Source organism: Lepidochelys kempii, chromosome 19 (assembly GCF_965140265.1).
Source record: "Lepidochelys kempii isolate rLepKem1 chromosome 19, rLepKem1.hap2, whole genome shotgun sequence".
Taxonomy (NCBI): Eukaryota; Metazoa; Chordata; order Testudines; family Cheloniidae; genus Lepidochelys; species Lepidochelys kempii.
In genome coordinates, this window is record NC_133274.1 from 10744109 (window position 1) to 10760271 (window position 16163).

General features: G+C 55.9%; 1 protein-coding gene across 2 annotated transcripts; it reads right to left on the reverse strand.

The window, feature by feature from the left end:
- Positions 1-4469: 4469 nt before the first annotated feature.
- Positions 4470-14128, reverse strand: FCN3 (ficolin 3). 2 transcript variants are annotated; one of them, XM_073317680.1, is made up of 8 exons: positions 14000-14128; positions 12961-13083; positions 12099-12143; positions 11231-11266; positions 9664-9791; positions 8336-8465; positions 7749-7883; positions 4470-5335 (listed from the first exon to the last, which is right to left on the reverse strand). In XM_073317680.1, exons 1-8 carry the CDS (start codon positions 14088-14090, stop codon positions 5094-5096), a joined length of 930 nt encoding a protein of 309 aa, XP_073173781.1. In that variant the 5' UTR covers positions 14091-14128; the 3' UTR covers positions 4470-5093. The 2 variants fall into 2 exon arrangements, with proteins under 2 accessions (XP_073173781.1, XP_073173780.1); XM_073317679.1 differs by having other exon boundaries at positions 11231-11274; positions 12098-12143.
- Between the last annotated feature and the right edge of the window lie 2035 nt (positions 14129-16163).

Sequence of the window (16163 nt, forward strand, 5' to 3'; positions counted from 1 at the left end):
CAAAGCTGGGTATAGGAATGCGTGTGTGTGTGAGAGCGATGGAGAAAGCAGCTCAGAGGCAAGGCTCCAGGAAAAACACAGCTTTCGGCTCCGAAAAGCTGCACGCATACATCAAAGGCTGTTTTGACTCGCTTCGCTTCCTTTCGCCCCCGCCTCATGCAGAATGTCCGTCCCCACTCGCTTCCCCCTTTACTCAGTACTTCCAAAAAGCAGCGAGCGCAGGGCGGTTTGGCTTTAGATGGGCCGACGGCGGTGACGGGAGAAAGGACATTTTCTTTCTCTGGAGCTCAGAGATTTAGCGGGTCCGCTGGGAATGGAGTCCCAGGCTGGGAGTCTGTAATGGGCCAGAAGTCACTTGGCCCAGGGGGGCTGCTTTCCTGGAGCCATTGTTGGTTTTTAATTTGGGGATTAATCATCCATTCACCTCCTCCCATGCTGGGATAAAGGGCAGAGGGGCGGGGAAGGAAGGGAAGCCTCTGTGTGGTGCTTTCAAACTGCACCGAATTGCCTAGTTCTAAAGAAACTAGGAGCCATGTGCAGCATGGAACTAGAGCTCAGAGCTGTTCTAGAGCTGGACGCTTGGCTGGGTGGGGCGTCGGGATGGCATCACTGTGACGAAGCAGGACTGTTCTTAATGTTTCCTCTGCATAGTGTGGGGGTGCCTCAGTTTCCCCTATGCAGTTCTTAAGTATCTCAGTGGTGGGATAAGGGCGTATGATCGTTGCAGATCCCTAGAGGGCAGGTGTGTGCAGGGGTCTGGACACAGAGAATGGCCGACACTGTTTCCTGGCAACTGATGGCCTGGCCCTTCCCCCCCCTACAAGGTGAGAGCTAAAGGGTTGGAGAACAAAGGAATCAGGTGACCTCCTGGCCCAGGAAAGGGGAAAGCCCAGAGGACGAGGGGCTGGAGGGAGTTTCAGTTTGGGGCTGGCTGGGACATGGAGTGAAGTGCAGACGTGGTTGTCTGGCTCACTGCCCCCCAAAATGGACCCAGCTGAGGGGTCCTGTTCTCTGAACCTACAAGCTCTGTTTTAGACCATGTTCCTGTCGTCTAATAAACCTTCTGTTTTACTGGCTGGCTGAGAGTCACGTCTGACTGCAGAGTTGGGGTGCAGGACCCTCTGGCTTCCCCAGGAGCCCGCCTGAGCGGACTCGCTGTGGGAAACACACGGAGGGGCAGAGGATGCCGAATGCTCCGAGGTCAGACCCAGGAAGGTGGAAGCTGTGTGTCCTGCAGACAGTCTGCTCATAGAAAGAAAAGGAGTTCTTGTGGCACCTTAGAGACTAACCAATTTATTTGAGCATAAGCTTTCGTGAGCTACAGCTCACTTCATTGGATGCATAAAGTGGAAAATGCAGTGAGGATGTTTTATACACACAGACCATGAAAAAATGGTTGTTTATCACTTCAAAAAGATACAATTAACTTCAGCTTGAATAGAGACTGGGAGTGGCTAAGTCATTATGCAAGGTAACCTATTTCCCCTTGTTTTTTAGTCTCTAAGGTGCCACAAGTACTCCTTTTTGTGAATACAGACTAACACGGCTGCTACTCTGAAACCTGCTCACAGAAAGGAGACTTCGCCAGAGTCCTGACTGGCTTCATGGGGAGCAGTTCCAGAGCATCGCCCAGGGACTCCGTGACAATCACTGAGAGGACGTTTTATAAAGGACCCAACAAATACATTGAAGACAATGGAGGATGCTCGTACCCCAGCCTAGGACCTGACAGATCCATTTGTGACTAAGAGGACTAGCCGGTAGATTCATTCTCCCCATCTGGACAAAGGAATAACATAATATTTACTGACCTCCTGTGGGTGTGGGGACACTGACTTCATTGTGCAGCTCTTGCAGATCCCCGAGGGAAGGGTGCTGAGCGACATATAAATGTTTGTAATAACACATGGTAATGAGTATGACCCAGAGGTGCTAAATGAGCTTGATCCAAAGTGGGCGTCTCTGCATTGACTTTAGTGGGCTCTGGATTGGGGCCAGCGTTAGCCTCATGATGCACTTTTGCCCTAGCTGGCTAAATCCAGCCAAATCGCCCTGCAGCCGTTCCCATGGGGAAGCAGCTCCCCTCCCGAGCCAAGTCAGCTGTTCCTGCTTCCCAGGCCAGGGGGACCATCCGGAACTGTTCTGCTCATGACGCCATGGGCTGTGGCTTGAAAGCCGGGCCCCCTTCCGGCCCTCCCTGGGCTTTAGGGAGTTCTGGCTGCAAACCTAAGAAACCAAACCAAACCGATTGCTCTGAACCGGCCCCAAAGGGCCCTTGGAGGTTAGTGCGCTGGAGACGCTGACCTACAAGCCAGCACCATTGACTTCGGTGAAATTGTTGCTGCGAGTCACTGCTCAGCAAGACCAGTAAAGGGTCCAGTCTGGCTTGTGGTGATCTGGGGGCTCCTTCTGGGAATAGTGTCACACATGGGCCTCACCCCGGGGGTCAAAGCATTCAGGCCCCCTGAGCCAAGAGGCTGGTTCTAAAAAAGACGCAGATACTTGCCCCCAGGGAGTCAGGGACCTGCCCCAGGTTTGTGGCCATGTCGTCTGCGTTTGTACCTGTGTCGGCCGCCTGCCGGGACCGAACCCTGGAGCTAATGCACAAGCTACTACTGCTTGAGCTCCAGCGCCGCAGCACGAGATAGGAAGGGTGGCCCAGTGGTTAGGGCCTGGGCTTAATTCCATCCTCTGCCACAGGTGCCCTGCCTGGCCTTGGGCAAGTCACCGGGGGCCAGATTTTTCCAGGATTTAAGTGCTTCCCAATGCAGAGAGGCCAGCAGGATCTGGGTCTTAGGGTATGTCTATACAAGAGGCACTGCAGTTTAGACGCTTATTACAGCAACGGAAGGGGTTTTCCCATCAGTGTCGTTAGTCCACCTCTCCGAGAGGTGGGAGCTAGGTCAAGGGAAGAATTTGACATTTTTCACAGCCCTGAGTGATGTTGCTAGATTGATCTGAGTTCTAGGTGGAGACCAGGCCTTAGTCACAGGATTGAATCCCGCCCAGGTCAGCTGTGATCATAAACGGCCACCGTTTTGGTGAGATGTGAAAATAGTGTGATGGGTCTCAGGCCAAGGGGCCGGGGCCTTCTCAGAGTAATGCGCCATTCACAAAAGCAAACAGCAAGGGAGAAAACTCAGACACGTGAATTAAACAAAGTCCAGGACATGCTGACTGGAAGTGGGAGAAGATAAACAGACCTTTTCTATGTACACATTATAATTTGGAGTGGCACTGAGCTACCAAAGCAATGAGAATTCAGGAGCCATATAGCCATATAATTCATTAGATCGATTGATAGATAGATCGATAATTATAAGCTTGCTCTAGGCTGGCTCTTTGCAGAATGACTATTGAAGAAGACCCAGATCACATGCTTCCCTACAGAGCCCCTTAGGCTGCAAGCAGGACCAGGAAACTGCCTGAAATTTCAAGTGGTAGCTCAAGACACGGTTGTACCACAGGTTTCTATATACCAAACGTCACTCTTGTTGACAGCTTCTGCAGAGAAGCCAAGAACCTGAACGATCCACAAATCCATGTCCCCCCATGAATGGACTGCTCCGATCTGGGTGAGCAACGTCTTGCCTGGGTGTTGTGGGAAGGGAAGTGCTTACATTGTCACTGCCTCATGCCGTAAGCCCCCGAGGTGAGCAATCCAGCACCTTGCTCCAACTCTAACCTCACCCGTGGATAACACAGGCTGGAAAGGGCATTGCTCTGATTAATAACAAGGAGCTGAGCAAAGTGACAGAGAAGAACAAAGAAAACATAGCACAACCTCTCAGACACACACACACGAGGAAAAACACACAATGTGCAAATATACTATAGGCTTCAGAGAGGATTTTCCCTGTCCCCATTGAGCTTTGGCCTGCTAAACCCAGGGTTGTGAGTTCAATCCTTGAGGGGGCCATTTAGGGATCCAGGGCAAAAATTGGGGATTGGTCCTGCTTTGAGCAGGGGGTTGGACTAAATGACCTCCTGAGGTCCCTTCCAACCCTGATATTCGATGATTCTATGAAATAGCAGGTACTGGACCCGACAAGTGGCATCGTACCAGACTAGCTGGACTAGGCTAATTTGCTTAAAAACTCCGGACAAGCTATGGCCTCTGACCTGGGATGACAACTCCTATGGGCCTCCGTTCTCGTACAGCCTGAGCCAAAGGCTACTGCAGCCAGTGGGAAGGTTCCCAGTCACTTCACTGGGCTCTGGACCAGCGGTAGGTGCACAGGCTTCCCTTGCTGCAGTTGTTTCTGGCTAGCGGACAAGGTCACATGAAACTGACAAGCCAATGGGCTTGAACAAACAAAACAGGTCGAGGAGACCTTCAGCCCTCCCGAGTGCTGTCATCCTGGGATCAAAGCCACCGCCACAGCTGGGCAAACTCAGCCGGAGCTGCAGAAAAGCAGCTGCAGAACGCACAGGGAACGTTCAGATGAGAGCGATTTCAAACCAGCAGCCGGGAGTGATGCTTTTATTGGGAGCACAGACGACAGCAGCCGCAAGTGCAGCGGTATCGGATGACATACATGCCAGAGCAAGCCTCGACATGCGTGTAATTGGGTCTGACACGCATACCCATGCACAATGACACGTATGTACACACCCAAAATCTAGATCATTCTGGAGGCCTGATTTGGGCAACTCTATTTGAAAGCTGTTTCTGCAGAGGATCGCATGCTACCACGTTGTGTGGGGACATGCACTGAGCTCACCTATTTATTTGCCTCTGAGCACGTGATGGCGCTAAGCAGCCTTCAGACAATCTGGACACAACATGACTCAATGCAATGTCAGATGGCGAGGCCAGGAGAGCAAGGATCTGCCCCATTGCCCTGGGAGTGAGGGGAGTGATTGCATCAGGAAGGCTGTCCTCGCGGGACCTTAGGGATGCACTGGGGACTTGGATGATCCCAGGAAGGAGTCTTTTATCCCTCCGGAGACGGGGTGTGTGTAATCACTGGAGGCTCCTGGAGCTGCTGCAGGGGGAGAGGAAGGTGGTTTGCTGCAAGGGGATCTAGGAGGCGACTCAGTCCTGCTGTCTCGGGCGTGCCCCAGATGCACAGGTTGGACGGGGCCCCCGTCTAGCGGAGCTTCATTTCTGTGCGTTTGTAGGGGTTGCCAACGCCCTGGCCAGAGACCCAGTCAATGCCGTATCTCTGCTTCTTCTGCTCCCCCACCGCGTAGCCCCCGTTCAGGTTGGCACGGTAGCAGTTGATGTACCACCAGGCACCATGCACAGTGAATGCGCAGTTCTGCGTCCCGCTGTCGTTGTCATGGTCGTAGGTGGAGAAAGGCTTCCTGTTGTGGACACCCAAGGAGTCACCTGTGGGACACACGAGCCCTCAGTGCCACAACAGGACACAACCGCACCAGGGCATGACCTTGAGCAGCAGAGAAATGGGAGCATTTCCCTTGCCAGCAACGTATCCCTGGAGGCAGCCTGGGCTCATGGTCTGGTTTGAGCACAGGACTGGGATCCAAGCCTGTAAGATTTAATTCTATGGCTGTGTCATGCCAGAGAGCAGACGAGACGTGCTTATCACGGTGCCTTTCGGCTTTAACATCTATGAATCTGGGAGCCCTGGGTTTGCCCAGGGCACTAGAGAGCCACATTTTTCCCCAAGGTGCTAGACTAAGTTTTCAAGGCCTCAGCACCCACAATCGGGATCGGATTTTCCACCGAGCTCAGCGTCCACCGTGCTGCCGATGTGCTGAACTCGGTGGCAAATTGTGCCTTTCATGTCTTTGCCTCAGTTTCCTCAACTGTGAAATGGGGATGATAATCCACGCCGATGCAGTAATGCTAAGCATGTCAACAGCACATTACGTAATGAATCCTCATACACTCCAGGTGGTAGGTAAGGACGTTATCCCCATTACATGGTGGGGCACAGCAAAGACCCTGATATCCTATGATTCTATGAAAGGCTGTGACCTACCCAAGGTCACGCAGTGAGTGTCAGAACCAGGATTAGAACCTCAGGGTTCCCTGAGTCTGGTCCTGCTGTCAGTCCCCAGGGGGGAGGGTGGTATTAATTAGCTAATGTCTGTAAAGTGCTTCAAAGATGGGCAAGTTCTAAGTGTTACTGTTAGCAAAGCTGAGCTGGCATTCATGTCAGATTTTCCCTGCCAGCAGCGCTCTCGGGAGAAGCGTGCAGAGCCGGACAGGGTGCATCTGCGTAATTCAGGCCAAGGAAATGGATTTCCGAGGCCCCTAGAGATTAACCACCTTAGTGCACGGGAACCCTGAGCCAGCAGGAGCCCCAGTGGAGGAGACAGACCCATTGCAAAGTGCGCCGGCGTGGGCTTTCCTCCCACACTGCTTTGCTGCCCCCCTACTTGGCTGGTTTATGATGATTGTTAACCCCTAATGCTCCACGGATCGGTTTGTAACGGGATGCAATCTTCAGTGCCGTCATGGGCACGTGCTGCATCCCCTCCCACCCTCCAGCGAACATGGGTGCCACCCACGGGAGCGTTGCACTTCCCTTGGCAGCGAATGGGGTTAATGCCTGGAGAAGGAGGGCGGGGGTTTGACGCTGGGCGCAGGCGGCTGCGGTGGGGCACTGCCTGGGGTTTTGGATGCCAAGCATCCTGAGTGCGTGCGATCTCTGCCAAGAATCAGAGGCTGCAGTAGGTGGGGGAGGCCACGGCCTGAACTGTGCATCCCTCCCTGCGTCCATGCGCACCCCTGAGCCCCGCCTGGCCTTTGGCTGAGATCCCAGCAAGGAGACAGACAAGGAAGGATCTCTCTTTGCCAGATGTGGGAGCTCCCCACAATCCGTGTGTGCTTTGGGGGGGCAGCCGGGATAGGTGTTTGTATTTGTGTGTGTGATCGTTTGAGACCTAGATCTGTCTTTTGCCTCTCCGGCCGTCTCTTCCAATCTTGTTTTGTCTCCTTAAATCCCAGTGTGACAGTTTGAGCCACATGTGCTGTTCTTCTGCCTACTTTAAATTTACTTTAAAGATAGCGTTGCTGCTTTCCTCCTCCCCGGAAACAGCTGCATTGCAGTGCTGGGTGCCTGGCTCCCCAGAGACCCTCCATTCTTTACCCCCCTCACAATAGGGTTTTTGGGGCATAATCCGTGGACATACACAAAGTGCTCTGAAACCCGCCAGGGGAAAGCAGAAGAGGCGCCCCGAGGGTTAAGTATTAATGATGACCAGTCATTATCAGGTGATTACAAATGCCTGAGCGACCCTGGAGAAACACAGCCCCTTTCATGCTTTGCTGCATCCCTCGCTCTGGGAGGTTGGAAGCACATTTCTTTGTAGGAGCAGCGAAGGGAAGTGGAACATGTGCTGTCTCTCCCACTCACACACACAATGGGACAGATTCTCTCTCCCGCCTTGGCCTCTTTGTGCCGCTCCCGCAGCGTGCCGGGGCCCAAATTGTGCTGCAAGAGGCGGGGGTGTAGTCCCCTGAAGGAGGCACTGTGTAGGTCTCTGATAAGCAGCCCATAGGCCCCCATGAAGCCCCTGGCACAGGAACAGAAGGGGGTGTCTCCACAGTATATGGTGCTATGGAGACTCTGAGCTGCTCTGGACTGCGGGGCAGCCCTCGGGAGTTTGCTGGTAGAGCATCCCTGGGGTTGCTCTGATTTACACTGGGGTCTGTTTGAGCCCCAGAGCAGCCCAGAATCCCAAGGCTATAAAAGTGGCCTTTGCCCACCTCCCCTCGGGCTGCCCCTTTAGGTGGTGCAGTGCAGAACGCCAGCCAGACACACACCCCTCACCTGCAGAGCCGCCGAGGAACGTCCCCAGAACAAGCTCGTACTTGTCCTCTTCCCCCTTGAGTTTGAAGGACCGGTAGCTGGCAAAGGAGCTGCTGTCATTAAAATTCACCAGGTCCACACGGAGCTGGAACTCGCCTGAGGGAAAGGGACAGAGCCCAGCGTTAGCCAGGGGCCCGTTTTGGCTCCCACTCACCTCCAGGAGGCGGATCTAGGTGGACCGGGGCTTCTAGCCACAAAGCAGGGAGGCTTGCCCAGCCCAACACCAGCACAGCCAGGGGTGTCTCCGTCCCTGTGAGCGATGCCATGTTTTTGCATGGCACTAGGGCAGGACAACCAACAGTGGGAACTGGATGAGAGGGAGGGGAGGGGATCCCCTGGGGAAAAGGAGGGGATCAGGGGAAAGGGATATTCCCACCCAACCTGGGCATTTCCAGCTCCTCAGCAACACCCTCCAGAACCCAAGGGCTGGATCTAAAAGGCCTCTCATGGGTAATGGCTGCTCGCTTTTGCCCCCTGGAGAGGCCCTGTGGAATAACAGCCCCAGGGCAGGCCAGAGCTCCCCCAGGACAGCTGCTGGGCTTCCTTACCGTCCTGGGTGAGTTGGTGGAGGTTCTCATTGCCCAACCAGAACTCGGAGAGCTGGTTCCCGAAGCCCTTCTTGTAGGAGCTCCAGGTGCGGTAGAAATCCACCGAGCCATCCATGCGTTTCTGGAACACCTGGAGGAGCGGAGAGAGAATGGGGGCTGGGAGCTGACCCGGCAGCCACACTTCAGACAATAGGTGCAGCCCTGACTGAGCTGGGCCATGGAGGATCCAGAAGAGCAGCTATGGGGAGACTAGCTGGAAGTTAAGATCAGTTGGGCTGTCCAGTCTCAGGCTTCAGGGCATGAGTTTGTCCCTGGCTGGGGTCAGGAAGGAATTCCCCACTAGGGTAAAATGTTGCACAGTTGGATACAACATGGGGTTTTGATGCCTTTCCTTCCCCCTCCACCCTCAAAGCTCCCAGCGGTAACTATGGCTGGAGACAGGATAGAATGATCTGTCTGGAGGTGGCTCCGTGAAGCAAAATCAGCTCCAATTCCCACTCCCCACGTGCTGGGGAAGTACCAAGCTAGAGCGGCTCCGGACTTTGCTGCTTGGACCCAGGCCTAGCACATTCAGCGCTGGCAGTTAACCTCGGCCGAGCCTGTGAGTGACACCCCTTTGTGACAGCCCCATGGCCTCCTTCCCCACCACTCCCCCCACAAGTGCACAGCCAGCCAGGACGTTCTGACACAGCAATCAGAGGCAGAACCATGGTCCGCATCCCTCCCATCGCCGTCCTGTCAGGGTGTCGGCCTTGCACACTGCTAGCCACTGGGGACTGACACCACGCCTGGGTGAGCGACAGGAAATCTTACAAACCAGAGCAAGACACATGTGTAGGCCATGCCTGCAGTCAGGGAAAGGTGAGACAGATGCATCTGCCTTCCCCCAATCTCTGCTCCACTAACTCATGGACTGATAACCCCAGCTAACTCCACAGCCTGGGTTAACGTCCTCTGCCTCAACCCCTCCTGCTGATTCAGGGAGACACAGCGATCTTCTTTGCTTCCTGCCCTGCACTGTAGCTTTACTGTGCACTGTCAAACAGCTGCCCCATCCCACCCCAGAGGTGGCTGCATTCCAGCGATGGGCGACGTGATTCCCCATGGAGACGGGTTGTGAAGCACTTGGCAGCCCTTCAGGGTGAAAGGCGCTACTGTCCCGCTATATATGGGTAAGGACTGATTCTCTCTTTACCCCTCCCCAGCCACATCACGGCCATATTCTGCTACCCGTGCGTAAATCTCTCACACTGCACTGGGCATAGGCAGCTCTGGATGTGACTTGATCCCCCGTTTCCATCGCTCTGGTGCTAGGATACTGCGCTCACCAGCCAGCCTCCACCGTCAGTGTCCATGTCGCAGAAGACCCTCAGCGGCCGGCAGTCCGGCAGGTAGATGGTGTGCCAGCCGCTCAGGAACTCCCCTTTGCCCAGAAGCTCCTTGCAGCTCTTTGGCCCTGGAATCAAGGCAGAATCTGGTCCCTGGGGAAACGTCTGAGGTCTCGTCTCCTCCCAGAGAGAGGAGCACAGAAGTGAGGAGGGGATGGGACGGAGTGGCTGCCTAAGGAACTCTGAGATCACCTCGCAGTGACAGGGGGTTACCGTGCTACCCAGTTAGCGGCCACATCAGGCTCCAGGAACCTGGTTTAGGCTAAATGTCATTTCAGGAGGATTTCATCTCCATGTAGCGCTTAGAGCAGGGACAGCTGGGAGTCTGCACTGCTGGGTTCTAGCCCCAGCTCTGGGACGGGAATGGGGTCTAGTGCTTAAAAGAGGAGAAATGCCTGTCAGGATACCTGGATCCTAGCTCCAGCTCAGGGAGGAAGTGTGGTCTAATGGTTAGAGCAGGGGGAAATGGGAGTCTGTACTCATGGGGTCATCACTGACTCACTGTGTGCCACAGGGCAGGTCACATCCCCTCTCTGTGACTCAGTTTCCCCATGTGGGGCTGATAATACTTTCCCACCTAAGTGCTTTGAGATCCTTAGAGGAAAGGCATTATTGGCATGAAGGGTGCTATCATTCCTGTATTACTGAACGGTGTGCTTTCCCAGCCGAAGGAGAGTTAAACCTTCTAAAGCAAGCAGACAAACAAACAAACGCAGCCTGCTTATTCCTTTGACGTAAAGGCTCCTGCAATCGCAACAGACCCGGACTAAACTGCTCCAGTGAGTAGGTAGGGGCTGGTCCCTGAAAGGGGAATATTCACTGCTCCGGAGTGATGGTCTTTTGGTTAAGGCACTGGAGGAAGACTCAGTGGACCTGGGTTTCTAACTCTGCCATCGACTCCCTGTGTAACTTGAGCCAGTCACTGCATCTCTTTAACTAGCTCCGGGGGGTCAGTCCGATGAGCGTGGGGTACCCCGCGCAGCTCTGTGCTGCATCGTACCGACCTCTTCGTCCGTCCACCCCTCTTGGGCCCTTAAGATCTCCACCTGTAAAATGGGGCCAGGGCTGCTCCCTTGGTCCGTCTTGGCTATTCAGACTGTAAGCACGCTGGGGCAGGGACCATCTCTCGCTCTGTGTCAGCCCATCCCCTAGCATGACGGGGCCCTGATCCTGCTGGGTGCCTCGAAGCAACGGTACCATAATGCAAACCATAATGCAAACAAGGGTAAGTCAAGTTGCAGTGGGGGAGGTTTAGATTGGATATTAGGAAAAACTTTTTCACTAAGAGGGTGGTGAAACACTGGAATGCGTTACCTAGGGAGGTGGTAGAATCTCCTTCCTTAGAGGTTTTTAAGGTCAGGCTTGACAAAGCCCTGGCTGGGATGATTTAGTTGGGGATTGGTCCTGCTTCGAGCAGGGGGTTGGACGAGATGACCTTCAGGGGTCCCTTCCAACCCTGACATTCTATGATTCTATGATTTTTTAAGCGCCGAGGAGGCAACCTCACCGTTCTGGCAGAGGAAGGAAGGGTCTGGGTGGTCTCCTGCCATTCCGAGAAATAAAAAAAAAAACACAGTTAGAAAGCAAAGCTGAACAGTCTCCAGCCGGCGCCCTGGAGAACTTGGCCGGATGAGGAGTGCAAGGTTCCTGGTTAGCTGCTTTTCCTGCTGTTTCACAACTGTGTCTCTTGTTTGAAAGGGGTGTGTATAACTGCCCTCCTGCCTTGCAATGTATGGAGGAACCGCGGCCGTGTGCTTGCAGCGTCTGTGTGCAACGTTCGCGGCCACCTGCTCTCCGGAGACCTGAGCCAAAGCCCACTGAGGTCGGTGGAAAGGCTCCCTCCCACAGAGGAGGAGGAAAGCCCACTGAGGAGGTGGAAAGGCTCCCTCCCACAGGCTCCCTCCCTGATCGGCCCCCTGCGCCATGAGAAGAGGTGGAAACGCTCCAGAGGCAGCCCGTTTCACACCACCACGGGGGTGGGGGGGCGATCCTGGGTGCCGTCTCATCTCCCTGACGCTGGATGCCCATCCCAAAGCTTCATGCTGACCCGGGTTTGCCTGGTCCCAGTGCCAATTGCAATCAATGATAAGGGCCGCAGTGACTTGGGGTGGGGGTGGGATCAGGCCCTGGAGCCCTATTAGCAGCCCCGAAGGCCCCTCTTGAAAGCCACAGGAGAATTTTGGCAGGACAGACTAAACCTACTGGAGCCAGAGCAGATAGGAGTGGACCCCAGCACAGGCCCAACGCCTCTTGAAACAGGGGGCACAAAGCCTGGCTCCCCATCTGAATTGCTTGCCTCGACCAACAACCCCCCCCATGGGGTGTAACCTACACCCTCAGCCCCCCTCCTCCAAAGAGCCTTGCTGCATAGTTACCTCGTTCCCCCTTCGGTCCTGCTTTCCCGGGCGGCCCCCCAGCCCCTGAAATCCAGAGCAGACAGAGAGACTCGGTGAACGCAGGCAAGTGCTTGAGCGCAGCTAAGACGCAGAACATGGTCCCCCCGCAGGCTCTTTTAAAAGGGGACAAACGGACGGACCCAGAGGAAAAAGAAGGGAAGCTCTCAAAGTCCATCACTACTTGTTCCCATAGCAGTCACAAGAAGTGTCTCATGTGGGCTGCTCAGCCGATCCCGGTGGAAGAGGCCCTGCCATCAGGCCTGGAGGAGGTGTGTGGTGGGGGTCCTTCCCAACCCGCCAGGGGCTGGTCAGTTGAGCCTGGGGTGTGTGAGAGCAAGAGGCACCGGGGGGCAGAGGGCCAGATTCATGGGGCGGTGTGGCTATTCCAGACGGAAGGGCGGCTGGCAGATGACGTCGTGCCTTGTTCTTCCACCAGTGGAGGGCGTGCGGTTCATCAGGGACTAATCGACGTGCCAGGAGGGGTTGATCCATCAACCACACACAGTCTGCTAAGGACCATGCACCAGCCGGAGTGACCACGGGCGATGAGGTCGCACCGGGCACCACACAGCGAAGGGCCCAGTTCAATACGGGGTTTGCACCCTTAGCCAGAGATTCCCTGGTTCAAGAGACACCTCTAAGCCAGTGGGCTCCATCCTCTTCTGGTGTAAACGGGGCTCAGTAGCTGACGGAGTCTGATCCCCTCCTTGTGACCGCTGCGTTCTCCACCTTCCCCACAGACCCAATGGGAGCGGGCCCAAGACCACCCCACAGGCCCAGAGGGGCACTGCTCCAGCTTGGGGGCAGCACCTGTTGTGAGAGCCCCTCCCTCATCTCCTACCTCTCAGGCCAGGTTGACCGGGTGCCCCCTTTTCTCCAGGGCTTCCTGCTGCGCCTGGTGTCCCGGGGCATCCCTGTAATATTGTGAGTTTCTCAGTGCCAGAGAGCCCCACCACCTTCAGCTCTGTGGAAACACAAAGAAACATGGGAGGAGGCATGATCCCAGCACCTGCTCCGGATCAGCCCCGGTGAGTCAGCTGGTGAGATGGTTCTCAGCATCGCTCTGTGCTCGGCCTTACCCTGGCCCCGCTGATAATTACCGCGGGCCCCTTGGTCTCTGTCTCTGGAGGGCTCTGTGGAACGAAGGCCTGGTCTCACAGATCATCACAGCCCAGTGAGGGACAGGGAAAGGGACCCCAAAGGCATCTACCACCACCATGTTTGTGTTGCCTCCCTGCTCTCAGCGATCACCGGCCCCACGATAGCCAGCATCTTCCTACTCCACTGGCCCTGCGCCATGGCCCCCTCCACACGTGGGCTCCGCATCCCCTGGCGCAGGGCTGGTCTAGGGTGTGGGGACTGGTCCTGCATTGGGCGCTCGGAAATAAATGCTTCCCTGGGGCCCCACGTGGGTGGGCGGGCAGTTGGGGAGCTTTCACCCCATTCTTTTATCCACCTCCCCACACCCTGTTTTCTATCCACGCCCCCCGACCCTGGGCTGACATCCCACCCCAGCCACGTGGCCTTCACCTTTTTACAACCAGCTTTAGCCTGGGCGGTCGGGATTCCTGGCCCATGTGACATTGGGGTGCATCATCCAGACACGCTCTCCCCATGACAGGCACTCCCCTGAGGTCCAGCCTACTTTCCCCCCGGCTCAGCTCCAGCCCATCACCCGCTTGGAGCACCAACACCAATCCCTGCAGCCAGCCCAAGGGGCTCAGCCCCCAGGACCCCAGCCTCAATGCCCCAACTCAGACACTGCAGTGCTGGAGCCAGCTAAATAGCTATAGAACCCCCCTGCCATCACTAGGCAATGTGGGTGCCTCAGAGCTCAACCTAGCCCCCCATTTACAGCCCCAAAACAGAGATGCTCCTACCTGGGCAGGTGCCGGGGTCCCCAGTGATCAGCGTCCAGGTGCAGAGCCAAAGCAGGGCTGGAATAAAGCTCCAAGGGCTGACTGGCCACATCTTCACTCTGTTCTCTCGTGAGCTCCTCCCGCCCCCAACTCCCTCTCGGGTTATGTACATTCCAGGAACAATGCCCTGGTGGGGAGCTTTTCCTGGGAAGTAAACCGGGCTTCCCACTATTGTCCCAAGGCACAAAAGCTTGCCACCCCCAAATACCATCCCCCAGAGGCCATCTGGAGAGGTGGCGTCAGGCCTCTTCCTCCAGCACAGCACAGCATGTCCGATCCAGCTCTGGCCACGCAGCCCTGGCCTTCAGCCACGGGGCTTCAGATGCCAGCTTGTGGTGTGACGAAGCGGGACTGTTCTTAATGTTTCCTCTGAATAGTGTGGGGGTGCCTCAGTTTCCCCTATGCAGTTCTTAAGTATCTCGGTGGTGGGATAAGGGTGTATGATCATTGCAGAGCCCTAGAGGGCTGGTGTGTGCAGGAGTCTGGACACAGAGAATGGCCAACACCCTGTTTCCCAGCAACTGATAGCCTGGCCCTTCCCTCCTGCAAGGTGAGAGCTAAAGGGTTGGAGAACAAAGGAATCAGGTGACCTCCTGGCCCAGGAAAGGGACAAAGCCCAGAGGATGGGGGGGGGCTGGAGGGGGAGTCAGTTTGGGGCTGGCTGGGACATGGAGTGAAGCGCAGACGTGGTTGTCTGGCTCACTGCCCCCCAAAATGGACCCAGTTGAGGGGTCCTGTTCTCTGCACCTACAAGCTCTGTTTTAGACCATGTTCCTGTTGTCTAATAAACCTTCTGTTTTACTGGCTGGCTGAGAGTCATGTCTGACTGCGGAGTTGGGGGGCAGGACCCTCTGGCTTCCCCAGGAGCCCGCCTGGGCGGACTCGCTGTGGGAAGCGCACGGAGGGGCAGAGGATGCCGAATGCTCCGAGGTCAGATCCAGGAAGGTGGAAGCTGTGTGAGCTGTGTGTCCTGAAGACAGGCTGCTCACAGAAAGGAGACTTCCCCAGAGTCCTGACTGGCTTCCTGGGGAGCAGTTCCAGAGCATCGCCCGGGGACTCCGTGACACATGGCCACACAGCATCTGGCTCTGATCCCTGGCTCCAGCCACGTGGCGCCAATCCCCAATCCTGGTGGCAGCTGCTGGCCCCAAGCACTGACCGCCGTCCGTGCGCTCCAACCCCCAGCCCTGGCTGCTGACCCCCGGGGTGCAGATCCCCTGCACTGGCCTTGGGCTCCAGCAGGTGCTGGCTCTGGATGCCAATCCCTGGCGGCAGCAGGCACAGACTCCAAGTGCCAGCCCCCAATCCCAGTGGTGGCCAAGCCCTGGCCGCGTGCTCCGACACCAAGCCCTGGCCCGTAAGCCTGGGCACTGCTCCTGGATGTCGACCTGGATTCCGGCAGGCACTGGCCACAGGTGCCAATCCCCAGCCCCAGGTGCAGAACTCCAGTCACATGGCAGTGGGCACCAACCCAATGCTCCGGCAGGCGCTGGACCAGGATGCCGACCTCCAGTCCTGATTGCGCTGCAGCAGGCTCCGGCGGGTGCTGGCCAAGGATGTGCAGCACCGGGCGCGGACCCCAAGCGCTAACCCTGGGCTCTGATCCCCGGCCCTGGCCATGCAGCTGTGGGTGCCCACCCTGGGCTCCAGTGAGTGCTGGCCCAGGGCACTGACCCTCAGCGCCGGGCACCGACCCACACCCCCGCCCAGGTCATGGCGGAGCCTCCTGCATCCATCCTCCCTGGCCCCCGCTGCCTCGCCCCCCACCCCTCCGTCCAGGTCTTAACTTAGAATCATAGAATCTCAGGGTTGGAAGGGACCCCAGAAGGTCATCTAGTCCAACCCCCTGCTCGAAGCAGGACCAATTCCCAGTTAAATCATCCCAGCCAGGGCTTTGTCAAGCCTGACCTTAAAAACCTCTAAGGAAGGAGATTCTACCACCTCCCTAGGTAACTTGCCAGGACTTGCTGTAAAAAGTGATATTCACAGCATTATTGAGTATGCAAAAAACCCTACATAAATAAACGACTGTGGACATGTGCATATTTATTTGTTTTTCCTAAAGTTAATTAAATATTTCAGGGAAACGTGGATGCAGCCGCCAGCAAGAGCTGGTGGCCACACT

Bases quoted from the DNA above. Each gene is read 5' to 3' on its own strand.
- FCN3 (XM_073317679.1), bottom strand. From the start codon at position 14,090: ATGTGGCCAGTCAGCCCTTGGAGCTTTATTCCAGCCCTGCTTTGGCTC. The intron at 13,084-13,999 runs GTAGGAGCATCT...GTGTTTCCACAG, and splicing joins GGACCCCGGCACCTGCCCAG to AGCTGAAGGTGGTGGGGCTC. The intron at 12,144-12,960 runs GTAGGAGATGAG...TCTGGATTTCAG, and splicing joins CGGTCAACCTGGCCTGAGAG to GGGCTGGGGGGCCGCCCGGG.